The 15828-nt window shown below is 39.6% G+C and overlaps 1 protein-coding gene across 1 annotated transcript in view; it reads right to left on the reverse strand.

Annotated features, from left to right (window-relative positions):
- The window catches only part of Gnaq (G protein subunit alpha q), a 241378-nt gene that overhangs the window by 60967 nt on the left and 164583 nt on the right, over positions 1-15828 (reverse strand). The window contains exon 3 of the mRNA XM_042665605.1: positions 5931-6085. Coding sequence (XP_042521539.1) covers positions 5931-6085 — 155 coding nt within the window. The remainder of the gene's footprint in view (positions 1-5930; positions 6086-15828) is intronic.

Genomic DNA, 15828 nt, shown 5'->3' on the forward strand with positions numbered 1-15828 from the left:
GTCCTGTATTTTCTTTCCTTATACTCATCCTCTGTTTAGTTGCATTTCAATGGTTAAAAGCTTGAGCTTTAGAATACATGAATTTCAACTCCTATTCCTGCCACTTATTAACAGTGAAAACCTTGATCAAATCACTCAATCTTCCTTAGATCTAATTTGCTCCCCTATAAGAAGAGGATGATAAAAGATATGTACCATCCTTACAAGCTTTGAGGGTTGGATGTAATAATGCAGATAAATGACTAAGTGCAGAATGTAATACAGTGAATTTCTAGTAAACAGCAGCTATTACTGTTTTTGATTAGATCTTAGACCTTTAAGAAGAGTAAGTAAAAAGTCTTAACTGCCTGTGGCTCTAAACTTTGTTTACCTATAATGGCCACAGAGAGCCTGTAGAAATGACCCAGCTGTTATTTTACAAGACAATCATTGGTGAAGCTCAAACAAGAACAGTTACTGTAAGACAAGGAGGGAGAAGGTAGCCACACTTCAGTGAATGCAATGAACACAAACCAGAGTTATGTCCGGAAGTGCTGTGACGGGTGACAGAGTGGCTCACTGCTTTGGTATTGGACCAGGTCGTAAGTAGGAGTTGATTCTTGAATTGGCTTAGATTAAAAAATAAATTAAAAAAAAAGAGGCTGGGTACTGGGGTGGCTCATGTCTATAATCCTAGCTATTCAGGAGGCTGAGACCTGAGGATCATGATTTGAAGCTAGCCTGGGCAAGAAAATCAGTAAGACTCTCATCTCAAATAAACTACCAAAAAAAATTGGAGGTAGAGCTGTAGCTCAAGTGCTAGAGTGCTAGCCTTGAGCAAAGAAGCTCAGGGACAGCACCCAGCTCAAGCCCCAAGACTAGCATGAAGAAGAAAAGGGGGAGGAAGAGGAAGAGGAGGAGGAGGAGCAGGGAGAAGAGGAGGAGGAGGAAGAGGAAGAGGAGGAGGAAGAAGAGGAAGAGGACAAGGCAATAGCAAAGCCTCTTTGGCTTCTGCTCTCTCAATTCTTGGGATGTGGCTGGCACTGAACCTCACAGCCAGCAGGATACTAGGAATAAGCACAGGAGAGCCTGATTGTCCCACTGCTAGAAACTTGATATCTATATACCTTCTAAATCTAAATGGAAGAACTGTAACTATAGTCAACCAGCACTCAAGAGAAGTTGGCTTTAAATTCAGAAAGATTTCTACAGGGTGGTGAAACTGTATAAGAAATGTGGTCTAGAATGACAATGAAATATGTTGTATTTAAAAAGATAGAAAAAAAAAAAGACATGAAAACCTATAAAGAGAAGTAAGACAAAATGCTCAGGAGCCATCAGGAGAGCATTCACCAAAGAAGCGAGGTGCCGTGAAGATCCGGGGCGGTGCACTATATGGGAAGTGTATCCTTGTCAGCTCTGTCTCTGGGGTTCACAGCCATCACGTGACTGTACTGAAGAGGCAGGAGACGGCTGAAAATGAATACATCTATGGGAACCCAGGACCTAGGGCAGTGTCAGAAGGGTGATCTGGCTAACGAAAAGGTAAATTGCTCAAAACTAAGATCAGGATGAAAAAGAGGACTCTGACTCTTGGCCTCCTGGCACAATGGGGTTAGGCGGGTCAGACTGGCTGTGTGGGCACTAGTCTACCAAATGTCCTACACCTCTGGGTATCAGGGAGCATAGTTGTATCCCCGGCTACTTTGGGTCATACAGGAGGACGCCAGCCTGAGCAAAGTTAATCCAAGGCCCTACCTCAAAACAAAAACAAAGAGCTGGGAAGAGCAGCTCATGTGGCTGAGGTGGCTCAATCCCTGGCCCCAAAAGGAGAGGCCTGCAAACCCCTAGCAGACATGGCTAGCTCACTCAGCCTTTACATGCCAGCCTTTAAACAATCAGCCACTCGCTCTGCTCTTCTGGAAGCAGAAAAGAAAAGAGGTATGGTGGTGGAAAACATCTATAATCCCAGCTACAAGAGGGCAGGTGAGTACAAGGCTAGCCCAGAGAAAGTCAGCAAAAACCCCGTCTCAAAGCAAAATATAAAACAAAAGGGCCGGGAGCACGGCTCAAGTGGTGGAATGCCGGCCTAACATGCCCGAGGATCTGGGTCACAATCCAACTCAAAAAGAAGGTAGGCAGGAGGGATGGGAATGCCAGAGGGAGGAAGGGACTCCTACAGATGGAAGAGACTAAAGGAAGGAAGGAAAGGAGGGAGGGAGGGAGGGAAGGGAAACACACTCGCTTGATTAGGCAAAGTGATCAAATGTCTCTGCCCAAGACATTCCTGGTTTACATTTAGTTTTTCAGTGTAACAGCAGAGCCTTCTCTCTTAAAGTGTCCTGATTTGGATAACCAATTTTATGATGTACAGTCACCATCTTACTTAGTTCACGCAAATGGTTTTAAACAAAAGATTCAATCCTATAATTTTCCATTAGGAAAATGTACTTCAATCTGCTTCACAGAAGAACACCAATAGAGACCCAGTGATACAGGAAGAAAATCATTCTTTTACAAGTTCTGGTGGAATTACTCAGCAAGGATTATCAAGGAAGAACAATAGGTGAGGAATGGTGAACTCAAGATTGCTCAGTGATAAAACAACACTGCAAGAGAAACAATAAAACTCGGCAATCAATAGAGGGAGCTACTACCCACTCTAACACCCTGGTAAATTCCAAGTTGACCCAGGCTGGGTAAGCCAGTGTACGTGACTTATAATGTATTCTAGTCACCGTGTTTACCCTGGATTTAAGTAAGTCTCTGGTGTAACTTTAGAGTAACTCCATGAGATAGAGAAGCAGGCTAAATTGTACCATAAAGCAGTCAGCCAAATCCAGGCCAGTATCTTCAGCATGCTGATGAAATGCCAAACAGGTCTCCCCTATACTAAAAGAGCCTTAAGTTGATGTTAGGCGAAATGAACCCCAAGATAAGGACTCAAATGTTTTTTTCTTTCTTGCAATTGTTTCTAACATATTTATAAGATATTTCTTTGTTGCTTTGTATGCCCCTCTTCCTTGGTATAACTCCTGCTTTCACCGTATTTGATGTTGGTATAATTTGTGGAGGGGAAGGGAAAAAACAACTTGTTTAAATAGGGATACAGGTGGACCCATTGAACAATGAGATGTACAAGATGTTACGCAGAAAAACAAACTTTACAACTTTGGAGCGGGTGGCAGGAGGGGGGCAGGGAGACGGATGGGGGCGGTAGGAAATGGGAAGGGATGGGAAGGGGAAACAAAGGAGGAGGCTACAATGCTTGATAAGAAATGTACTCATTACCTTGCCCATGTAATTGACCTCTCTGTACAGTATTTTCACAATAAAAAAAAAAAAGAGCCTTAAGAGACAAAAGAACCTGATGTAATGAACAGTCCTAAAATCAGCCACCACTCAAGCACACATTTGGAAGAATCTGGGAAATGGAATATAAACTGGGTATAGAATAAGAGAAAACTGATGATTAATTTTAGATATATTATATTGTTTATTATATAGGGAAAATATCATTTTTATAAAGAAATGCCTAAAATATTAGATATGCTTTAATTCCTTAACTATTACTTCAACAAGAAAACAGGTGTATGTACATATATTGGGTACAGTTACCCAGATATATATACAATTTGGAAATTAACTTTTTTCCCATCTCTATTAAGGGAAAGTAAAACCATTTAAATTTTGAAGACTAGTAATTTAACTACTATACAGACATTTCAGATAATATTTAAATATGTTCAGTATTTAACTAGCATAAAGATTATTATAAAGAATAACTGGTTGATTATTGTACTGATCATCCTGTATCAGGTTCCCCACAGCCTGGTCTGGCCCTGCTAGAATGGATGTGTCTTAATAAGCAAGTCTGCTTCTACAGCGGATTAGGCTCATGCTAGCAGAGTTCTAAGACAGTGGCTTTCACATCACTAGCAGCGGCCAGAAGAAACTACCCAGAATAGCTCTTTGCCTTAAAACAACTATCTAGAGTAGCATATAATTTTTATACCAAGTAATGAGTACATGCCTAAATATTCACAATTGCCACTTGAGGTGATGGACAGACTGTCTTAAGAGTCAATGGGGGGACTGGGAAGGTGGCTCAGTGGTAGAGCGCTTGCCTTGCATGCATGAGGCCCTGGATGTGATTCCTCAGCACCACATAAGCAAAAAGAAAAAAGCCGGAAGTGGCGCTGTGGCTCAAGTGGTAGAGCATTAGCCTTGAGCTGAAGAGCTGAGGGACAGCGCCCAGGCCCAGAGTTCAGGCCCCACGACCGGACCAAAAAAAAAAAAAAAAGTCAATGGACTATAGCGATAAGGGGAAAATGGTGAGAGGTGGAGAATTCATTAAAATATCTAACTCTAATGGAACATTACTTATTAAAGGCAAAGCAAGAAGTGAAAAGAAGGTAAAGGAGAACCAAGGGAATCAACAATGAGGGAGGATGGGTAAACAAGCAGAAAGGAAGAGACATAATGAGCAGGAATGGGTGGGGTATGCAAAGTACAACAGCAACATGGGAAGATGAATGCAATGTGAAATGATGAAGAGAACAGAAGGACAGAGGGCGCAGGACATAACAGACAGCTGGCCAAAGGTGGAGGGGGCAGAATTTGGAACAGACTAGTTGAATCCATCTTCCATCTCTGTACTCACAGAAACTCACAGTGGGAGCGAGGAGGGAGGGAAGCAGGAAGGGAAGGAAAGAGGGGGGGAGGCTGGTGGGGGAAAATGAGAAGAACAGCAGAAGACAGAGCAGGAAGGAACAAGAAGGATGTCATGAGTATGTGGAAGAAAGAAAAAGTAAAGAAATGAGTACTGCACCTGTTTCAAGACAGGCATATCCCAGGGCTATGCAATCCCAATTTACCAAACGATTACAAGAAATATTTTATCCAGGCAGCATTTCTATGGCTAATTTGAATGATAACTTATCTTATGCAAATGCCTGGAAAGGCAAAAACATAACTTTACTGTAAAAACAGAGTGTACATAGCTCTTGAGTCTTCCATGCATTACTAAGTGAGACCAACCAACCCCCTTAGGGAGCCTCATTTTCCCAAGGTCTTGCTCTTACCCAATGGCTCACTTTATGCTATGAACTGGCCAAAGGCTTCTTAGTATTTCCCACCCATTCTTCTTTCTACTCTGACTAAAAAGCAAGAGGAGGATGTTGGATTAACATAATTAATGTAGACAGAAATCTGGCTAAATAATGCAAAAAAAATTCAGATGCCTGATTATCTAGATTGCTAACTAAACTGATTATATTAATCTAATGATGGCCAACAATCTTTAATTTTTTTTCTTAGGCAAGATTTAATCTAGAAAAATAACAGATCTCTCTAGGATACAAATCTTTTCCAAAACACGTAAGTGATGGGCAGCTCAAAAAATAAATTCTGGAATGCATGCAAAATGAGGCTCACAAGCAGTTTTCCTGCAAAGGAAAACCTATCCATCAATATAAACGGTGGCTCTCAGAAAGCAGTCAAGGTTCTGGGTCTAAAACCTAGAAACTAGGAAGTATCATGTTTTAAGAAGCCACAATCAAATATACTTTTGTTTGTGATTTCTAAGGTGCTGAGGTGTTTTCTAGCACAGAAGGTCTGAATCTGTATCAAAAATCATTATTGTAAGCTGTCAGATCACAGTGTTGTATGTGTGCAGCAGTGGGGGAGGAGACAGGATGATAAGACTCCATGAATCTTCCATTTCTGTTTTCCAAACAGAAAGCATTACAAGAAACACTTTCCCTGACTCATGACTGTAGTAGAATATAGTCGGGGGAGATGTATGAGCACGACACCTAAAAACAAACTTCGTATGCCTACTTGGAAGTTTGACTGTCATGCATTCCGCACAGACTGCAGAAGTTATAATACATTCACATGAAATTAAGAGTAGTAAGAAAGATGTCAAGACCTCCTAATTAGATACTCACTATTTGGTAGAGTCAGACAACTGATATTCTCGTCGTCTATCGTAGCACTCCTGGATTCCAGGATCGTTCCACAAGCTCTTTATTGCATCTACATATGGATTCTCAAAAGCAGACACCTTCTCCACATCAACTTCTCGAACTAATTGTGCATGAGCCTGTTTAAAAAACAAAAGTAACAGCAGTGTTAACACTCTATCACTCTCCAACTGCCTTTGGTTTGCACATTATACTAAATATCCTTCATAGACTGGTTTTCGAACTGGCTGATAATAAAGTAATGCTTCATATTTTCTGTTTTTCTTAAAGAGAGCCCAGTCCAAATTCCTCCCGTTACAGGAAACTTAGAGGTTAAGGCTGATTATAGGGAACAAGAAGAAAGAGAGTGCTTGGCTCTCCCACCAGAACAATGGGAATATCGTGCTACATACACTGCTGTTTTCTGATTCTCATACCCTTGAAACAATGAACATTAATTAAATAATCATCCTCTCTATGTTTATGACTTACTAGAATCAGCCACATACTATACTGAGTCCAAGAGAAACTCACGTGGAATCCTCAACTAGTTAGAATTAGGTCCCACAGTTCACGTTCAGAAAATAAAAGCACCATAACAGCTAACATTAAAAATTTACCTGGAATAACAGTATTTCTCCTTCCATTCCTTTATGCCCCAATTTCCAAAATACTACATTACCAAATTGAGGAACCTGTACTATATATTAATAATGAAACAGAACTTTGCTATTTTTATTGTATTTAGCAGGAAAAAAAGATATTCAAATATTTTCCAACAATATTGAAATACAAATGTTTTACTTATTTTATTGTTTGCAAGAACTTATTTATTGGGTATTAGCAGCAAATTTGCATTTATTTTCAAATTAACCAGAATACACTACTGTCTAATAATCCCAACCAAATTAGGTTCTAGTGAATGTAATATATATGCAAATTAAGCATACATATAAATATGCAAATAAACAGAAATATAACTAATTAACTTGGAAATTGGAAGCAGATGGCGGGTAATTATTGAAACAATCCTAATTTTGTAGGGAAATACAAACTTTTAAACAAGGTTAGTGAATGACTATTGTGATTACATCATGGCCAAATTATTTGTTTCATTCAATATTAAGCACATAGAATTTTAATATGTTTAATCCATGTTTGGTCCTGTCTAGATCTGAATCTTTATCCAGTAAGTAGAAAGGGTCCCTTCTCAACAGGTTAATTTTGACTTATGATTTTAAGAATCTCAGCTCACTTGAGATTTCCCTTTACTTATTGGTTCTGACCATGATGATCAGACCTCCTAAACTGAGAAGCCCAAGCTCATTCCCTGCCCTGAACTTGAAAAGCAGACCCCGGAGTTGCCTCCGTACAGTGAGTCCCACTCCAACTGAAAAGAAAAGTCTTTGGAGAAAGTCTCATGTTCACTCTATTCAAACAAATCTCTTCAGAAGTCATTCTTCAGCATCTAAGAAAGAACATCACTCCTGAACAGACATTTATCCCCATGTTGCCTTCCCTAAGGTCAGAATTCCTGGCACTGCTACTGCCTCCTAAGCTAAGAATTCCATCCTTGCTGTTTTGGAAAATGACATCCAAATATAATCAAGTATAATTTGCACTTATATAAGAAGTCTCACCTGAAGTTCTCCAAGTCATTTAAAAATATGCCAGTGTTTCACAAAATACATGTAAAACTAAAAGGCTGGTGAAATAAATGTCCCCATTGGCATCATACCCCTCTCATTAATTTGTAAAAAGTATCTGTATGAATGGAAAGGATATTTCTGGCATATTAAGAGTAGGAAGGTAAATTAGATCCTTTTTCTTATTTGCTCAAATGCTGACAGCAAAATAGGAGTAAGAATTGTAAACAATGATGCATTAAACAATTATTCAAAAAGATGGCTAATTATGATGAAAAGAAATCAGTTTCAATATTACCAAATAACAAGTCAATTATAATTAACTACCTTTCTATTTTGAACATTGTGCACAGAAAATGTGAAATAGTCACAGATGGATTAATTAGTTATATAAACAAGTGGTAAGCTACAGTTCTCCATGGCTTTAAGGTACAGTTGAGCACATGAGGTATAAATACTGAAGGATGAATGCTGGCTTTCAGAATTCCTATCAAGGGAGTATCAGTCTCAGAAGCAACACACTGAGAGCCACATGGCCACTTGAAGACACTGGCCGTGTTCTGGGGAAAGACCACACGGAAACCACAAGATGTGCCAATGTGGTAATGTCTTGTTGCTGTGATCTGGTGGTCAGAAAATGCAGGTAAATCCTAGACGGGTTGGTGTTTCCACAGTTGCTTTTGAAAAGGGAAATAGGGATTGAGGTCCTACCACAGTGGATCCTGCCCAACTCACCAAGGGCCAGACTTTCAGGTGAAAATACAAAAAGGTCTCACAGTTTTTGGAAAAGTCTTTGGAAGGCTTTTCAAAAACTCATTAACAGCTCAAGGTGGGATTAGACTGGAATGTTACACCTATTCTGGTTCTTAAGCTCCAGAAGGTGAAAGCCAAATGGTTTTCCACATTTGCAGATGCTCTTAGGCAGGGATACTCAGCTCATTAAGCCTGCTGTTAGAAGGGGCACCCATCATTAAACCCGCTCAAACAGAGGAATCAGAAATGCTGGGAACCACGGTGAGTTGTTTTCATGTTCTACTGAGACATCAGCCTACTTTTTTTCTCATGTTGTTTATTTTCATTAGGCATTTGAATCTACAAGGGAAAAAAGCCCTACAGACTCTTCAATAAACTGAAAAAAAGAGTGTAGCAAAAATCCAAATACTTTCTTGTTTGTCTGTTTTTTTCCTCAACTGATGCACAGAGGAGACCAGATCTCCGTCTGCCCAATTCTCCCAGAGCATGACCTTAGGCAAGTGATTTCACATCTCTCAAACCTCTGATTCCTTTCATTAACTAACTCGGTCCTTTTAACTGGGAATACTACTATTGCTTACTTACTGGAGTTCAATTTCTGAATGCATATAAAATAGTTGCAGGTGCAGCCTAACACCAAAACCCAAGAGTTATTTAAAAGGCAAAGATAAGGAAAAGTAGCACAGAAAATCTAAATCATGGTACAAACACCTCTAAGCTTCTGTGACCTGGGACAAGTCACCCAAAACTTTATTTGCTCAAATGTTTAACAACGTTCCTAACTGCATAGTGGATCTACATGCTAAAATTTGCACATATCTTGTGGCATAAAATTTCTTGCAGAAAACTTGGACACAAACTCGTTTATCACAAGATCATATCATAACAGCTGACTTCTTTCAGGTGCATTGTACCGAGAGACAGTCATTGCTGCATTTTCTTTTTATGAGCATTTTGTGTAAGTGACCAACAACAGTAAAATTACACTGCACTGCTGCTGCTGGAGAGATACATGCTGTGAGTGACTCATTCCCACAGAATAGCCTCTCTATACTTGCGATTCAACTTGGGGTTCAGCAAAATTACAAATTACTATATGACAAAACCTTTTAAAGCCCCGTATGAAGATAAAAGATCCTGTGCATGGAATCCTTTAGAGGTAGAGATCAAATGGTTTTTGGCAGGGGAGGGAGGAGCGGGGGGTCTGGTCGTGGGGCCTGAACTCTGGGCCTGGGCGCTGTTCCTCAGCTCTTCAGCTCAAGGCTAGCACTCTACCACTTGAGCCACAGCGCCACTTCTGGCTTTTTTTTTTTTTGCTTATGTGATGCTGAGGAATTGAACCCAGGGCCTCATGCATGCAAGGCAAGCGCTCTACCACTGAGCCACCTTCCCAGCCCCAAATGGTTATTTTTTTTGATAAGTTCATGTCCCTCTTAAACATGGTATTAAAAAAAAAAAAAAAACTGTTGAGGGGTCAGAGATTTAGCTCAGTAGAAGAGCACTTGCCTGGCAAGTGTGAGGCCCTGAGTTCAGTCTCAACTCAGAAAGGGAGAGAAAGAGAAAGCGAGGGAAAAAGAGAAAGAAAGAAAGTGAAACAGAAAGAAAAAAAAGAAAGAAGGGAGCAAGGGAGGGAGGAAAGAAGGAAGGGAGGGAGGGAAGAGAGAAGGAAGGGAAGGAGGATAGAAAAGAAAAAAAAGAAAGAGAAAGAGAAAGAAAGGAAGGAGGGAGGGAGGAGAAGGAGCAGGGGTGGGGAGGGTGAAAGGAAGGGGAAAAAGGGAGAAGGGAGGCTGAGGAGAGAGGGAGAGAGGGAGGGGAGGAGGGACACTACCGAGTTTTTTTCCTGAACAATTCTGGGAACCACAGTAGTGAAGAGAAAGAGCTTGAACCATAGCCTGAGACAAATCTGGTTTCAATTGTATTAATTCTTAGGCTGTGTCCTTGGATAGGTTGCCAACCCCCCTGAACTTCACTATCATTTATAAAATGGGAATGATAATTCATTGCAGGATCGTTAGGAAAATTAAAAGAAGTGTTAGTAAAGTATAAAGAACAAGCATTGTAAGGACTATGCCTATATCTAAAAATTATCATTAATAATTAATTACTTTGACAAATATTTATCTGAAGTGTTAAGCAATACTCTAGACAATGATAAAATGAAAAATTTGTATTAAAATGTTCTGAAGACAAAATATTCAGATAACAAAAGCTTCCTAAACAGCATATATTATTTTACTTCCATTAAGACTTTACAAATTGGCTTATTAACTCATTGTTAAATTAATTCAATTTTTATTTTTAATATCTATTACAGTATTTGCCATACATAATACCAAAGTATGGGATTTGCTAATCAATGACCATCTCTCCAAAACATGTTTGTGGGAACTATCTTTCTCCTTTTGCTTTCCTCTTCTATAGTCTAGGCTTGCTTTACAGAGTAGATTTCTTTTGGGGTGGAAGAAACTCCTCCTCCCTTATCATTGAAAATACTCTTTCCTAAAGAATTCTTTTTTTACCCCAATGATACAATTTTCTATGTAAATATCATTCTGTTTAGTTCTTTGCCTCTTATTTCTCTTTTTCATGCCTGTATGTCATCACAATTATCAGTGCCAATGTCACTGTAGGTCAGTGTTTGATGTAGCATGGCATAACATATACCAAACAGCTCTAAAGAGTGTGTTGATGGATGTAATTACATGGTTCCATTACTGAGAATCATGGTCTTGAATCTGTAAAATCTTAGTGTGGTATGAAAAAATAAAAATCCAGCTTATTTTCAGGGAGTTTATACAAGGGCACAGTAATAAAGAAAACATTGGGAAGAGAGAGTCTTTTAAAGATATGCATGTTTTTAAGCTTAAAAATAACTAGGTATGTCTATATGGTTGCTTTCAAAGAATAACTGGGTAAAAGTCACTTGAGATGTTAGTTGTTATTTGACAAATCGTTTGTTTTTGTTGTTTTGTCTTTTTGTTTGTTTGTTTGTCCTGGGGCCTTAACTCAGGGCCTGGGAGCTGTCCCTGAGTTTTTTTTTCACTCAAGGCTAGTACTCTACCACTTTGAACCACAGCTCCACTTCTGATTTTCTGGTGGTTAATTGGAGATAAAGAGTCTCACTGACTTTTCTGTCCTGGTTGGGTTTGAACTGCAATTCTCAGATCTCAATCTCCTAAATAGCTAGGATAACAGGTGTGAGCCCCCAGTACTGGGCTAATAAATGGGGTTTGAAGTCAAAATAAAGTATGGCAAGTGATAGTTATGAAAAGTTAGGCAGCTATCTGAACCATAGAACTCAGAAGCTGCGGCCAAGGCAATGGTGCTGTAGACTTAAGAGCTTGAGACTGAGTATTACTAGATCTCTCAAGTTTCTTGGACCATGAAAGCTCTTTTCCTTTCAGATTGTTGATGAAACTGATCTTCTAGCAGCTCACACTGTGAAAACTGACAGTCTCAACAACCAATCGGGGGTTGATGTTATATAAATAAAACAACTCCTTATCCTTCCCCCACCCCCCACTCCTGCCCAAACACACACCTGTACTCTGGCCTAGCAGTGAAATGCCTGCTTATGTATTCACATTTTCATTTCTGAGATCACATACTGTAAATGGTTCGTTTCCTGATGCTAAATCTCAGAAAACAATCTAATCATTTCAGCCAAGTCTGTGTTCCCACAATCTTGTTACCAGCAAAGCACATTGTTATTGCCTTGGAATGTTATTTTGTTTGACAGGAGGAAAAACAGTTCAGTTTGGTAGACCTTCACAGAAGCAAAAGAATAATAATATTAGTAAAAAGCAAGCCCCAGGGTCCTGCTCAGAGGCTATAATCTTTCTGCCATGTCCCATGTGAAATCTGACCACACTGCAGCTTCAGTTAAGAAACTTCTCTGAGTTCCAGAGAAGTGAAATGAAAGGTTCACCTTCCCAGAATCTGGTAAAGAAAAGCATGGGACACCAAACTCAACTGGCCTTTCCCTCAGAGAACACGAAAGGGTCCCACAGGTAACCACCAACGGGAAACAACAGGAGGAGGATCTCCTGAGGAAATATTCAGAATATGAGTAGAAATAGGGGAGAAGGGATATACTCGACATCTCACTAGTTGTTATTTTAAAATAAATAATAGTTATATCATTTGTCACTTTGACTAGGAGTCAAAATTTCAGATAGATTACAGACACAAATCAACTATGAAAGTTTACGGAGCCAGAGTTAAGAAACAGATAGCTTTCCATAATATATAATAAGTAATAAAATATAATACCTATACCATGACACTGCTGAGTATGAAAAAGGCTTATAGTGTATAGTAATGTTATATCTCCAAAATATTTATTTATTGACCAACAAGTTGGTTTATTACATTGGTATTATTCAAGAAAATGCATTATTTAAAAATATTTTCAAATTCAAGGTGATTTCTAAAAAGCACAACTTCCATATATCCATGTAGTGTAAAGGAAAAAAACTACACAGCAAAAATACTTTTACTAGCCCTTTCTACACCTGAGGCATGTTCCTAACCATGTTCCTAATATAGAATCTCTGATGTAATTCAGAAGACTGTCTCATTTTTCCAATACAGATATGCTAAAGCAAAACACTTAAACATTGCATTAACCATTTTAGGCTAACAAATTTAACATTTCATACATGAATTGGACCTTCTCTACAAACATTAATATATTTAACACAGAAACATTCTCTCTTTAGAGATTGAGGTACTTAGTAAACTCATGAAAAAATTTGGCTAAATGTTTGAAGTTTTTAAGCTGAGTATTTCAATTCTAATACTTTCATAGCAACTGACTTGCTGCATGAGTTAAAATGCTATTCTTTAATAAAGACTTTTTGGAGATCAAACTGATAATTAGTAAAATATTAGAGCTTGTTCGGATACAACTGTGGCTTATGTGTGGGCCATAAATTATTTCAAGTACATTTAATGCAGTGTTTCATCGTAATACCATATTCCATCAAGAACTACATTCGTATCATTACCACATAATACTTTTATTTTGAATACTAGCTTTCAAATATTTTTTAAAAGCAAAGCCACTTACTGCATTATTTAAAACCATGTTTGACATTTCACTTTATCAATAGACATTTCTATTAGCTTCTTTGATTTTGTAAGTTAATGGGAAAAATTAAACTATTAATTACTCTTAATGAGTATAATTTCCTTAAGGGAGTTAAAGAGTTCAGAGCCATTCTTCACTTTGGGTACATAAATAAAAACACCTGAAGCAGAAGGAAATTCATGTGATCCAAATGAAAAGTCAGGGTTCACACACGATACATAAAAGAGTTTCTCCGAACACACATGTAGCCTTTGGCACAATATTCTGAGGAATAAAAACCTAACTCTGAGATAGGTAAGGTTTCTTTTTCAGAAGATCAGTGTCTTGTATATTTTGTGTGGGGGATGGAATCACTATGGCTACGCAGGTGGCTATCAATGGTTTTTAAGTAAGTTACATTCTGGGTGACTTTCTTGAGAAATAAAGATTCAGTATTTGTTTTGTCAAATGTGCTTTTAAAGTTGTTAAAGCTTATTGTGGCCAGAAAGGTCTGTTGTGAAATAAAGGCATTATCAAACAATAAAGCAAGTGGGGATAGATACACACAATAGCCACAGACAATGCCAGGTCCACTGAGACAGAGGCTCCCCAGGACACCAGGCTATTCAGCCTTGCTTTTTCCACAAACATTTCACACCTACACTTTACAAACTTCCCAGCTCCCTGCTGGTCTGGTGTTAGGAGGCCTTGCAGCCTGTGGCACACCATGAAGGGCTGATACAACAAGCAGACGGTACAGGCAGCAAAGCCACATGCCTCTCTACTACCTGTGAGACTGAAAGGGGTTGGCGGTCCTCAGTCATCCTTGACCAAGCTCACTCCAGGCTAGCAGCAATGCCAAATTCTACCTTTGAAAAAGAGATGCAATTAGCTTTGCATCTGGCAAAGATAGGGAAAAGTCAAACGAGTTTCAGACTTAAGCAAGTGCTTAAGTGAGAGATCTGTTCAACTGCACAGGGCAGAATCTGGAATATGACGTGAAGACCTCCTGAGTCCATCCTGGCTTATTTTATGCAGCTATTAATAAGAATGCTTCATTAGAAAGTGAGAAACTAGGACACATGATAAACTGGTGGTATGTTATGACAACAGGTAGGACCTGCAATTAATTGTATCTCAGGAAAACTGGGACTCACTTTTCAACCTGTGTGAGGAAAACTTGGGCTGGGAGAATCAAGAGACCTATGAGACAAAGGTCTGCACTTTTAAAGGATCAACAGCAGATTCAGATTATACATTAACCAAGAACAATCAGCGGGGTGTTTATTACAATGGCACAACCCTGTAATCCTAGCAACTCAGAAGACTGAGATCTGAAGACTGAAGATCATGAGTGTGTGTGTGTGTGTGTGTGTGTGTGTGTGTGTGTGTGTGTGTACACGCGTGCGCAAGCTCTAGTCTTAGAGTTTGAATTCAGGGCATGGGCACTGTCCCTGAGCTTCTTTTGCTCAAGTCTAGTGCTCTATCACTTGAGCAATAGCTCAAGTGATACACTTGAGCTTTACACTTCTTGCTTTTTAGTGGCTAATTGGAGATGAGTCTCAAAAACTTTTCTGCCAGGGCTGGCTCTGAATCTCGGTGCTCAGATCCTAGTCTCCTGAGCTAGGTAATCAGGCATGAGCCACCGGCAACTGGCTGAGGATCATGATTTGAAGCTAGTTCAGGTTAAAAAGAAAAAAAAGTCTGTGAGACTCCGTATCTCCAATTAATCAGGAAAAGCTGGGCTGGAGGCCTGGCTCAAGTAGTAGAGTGCCAGCCATGAGCAAATGACTGAGTCAGAAAAATAAGGCCCTAAGCTCAAGCCCTGTTACCGGCAAAAACACACAAAACCTCCAAACTGCTGCTTCTCTTGATAAATTTCAAGCTAGGAGTCCAAGAGTACAAAGGAACTATAGCTACGTAGATGACCAACTGCCTCTCAGGTTATCAGGAATAATGGGGAGAACATCGATGTCTTTATGGAAGTGGTGTGGATTGCCTGTCCTAAAAATGCCGAAACTGTGAGCTATGGCCAGCTTCGTGTCACCTGCCTGACCCTGAAATGCTTTTCAGGTTTGCCTGCGGGGCTGGTGTGAATTCTGTATTCTTTGTGTAACAAGGAGGTTTCTGTGCACTCCGTACAAAAACCCAAGAATATCTTTGGATCTGACTATTGCCAACAGGAATTTTCTCAGCTATTTAGCTAGAATCTGTTTTATAAAAGAGTGCGCCTAAAAACTTCCCATTTTTCTCCCTTGTCAGCTCTTTTTAGGCCCCAGATGCCTGAGTCATAAGTTCGGCAAACATCGGACTAACTAGCGGGGCCTTGGCACGCACTGGCACAAAGGGGGCAGCCACGTCAGCTGCGGGGCTGCTGTGCACACAGTGGATTCGGACCTGTGACCCTGGAGTC

This window comes from Dipodomys spectabilis, unplaced genomic scaffold, assembly GCF_019054845.1.
Source record: "Dipodomys spectabilis isolate Male_0828 unplaced genomic scaffold, ASM1905484v1 ptg000335l, whole genome shotgun sequence".
NCBI lineage: Eukaryota > Metazoa > Chordata > Mammalia > Rodentia > Heteromyidae > Dipodomys > Dipodomys spectabilis.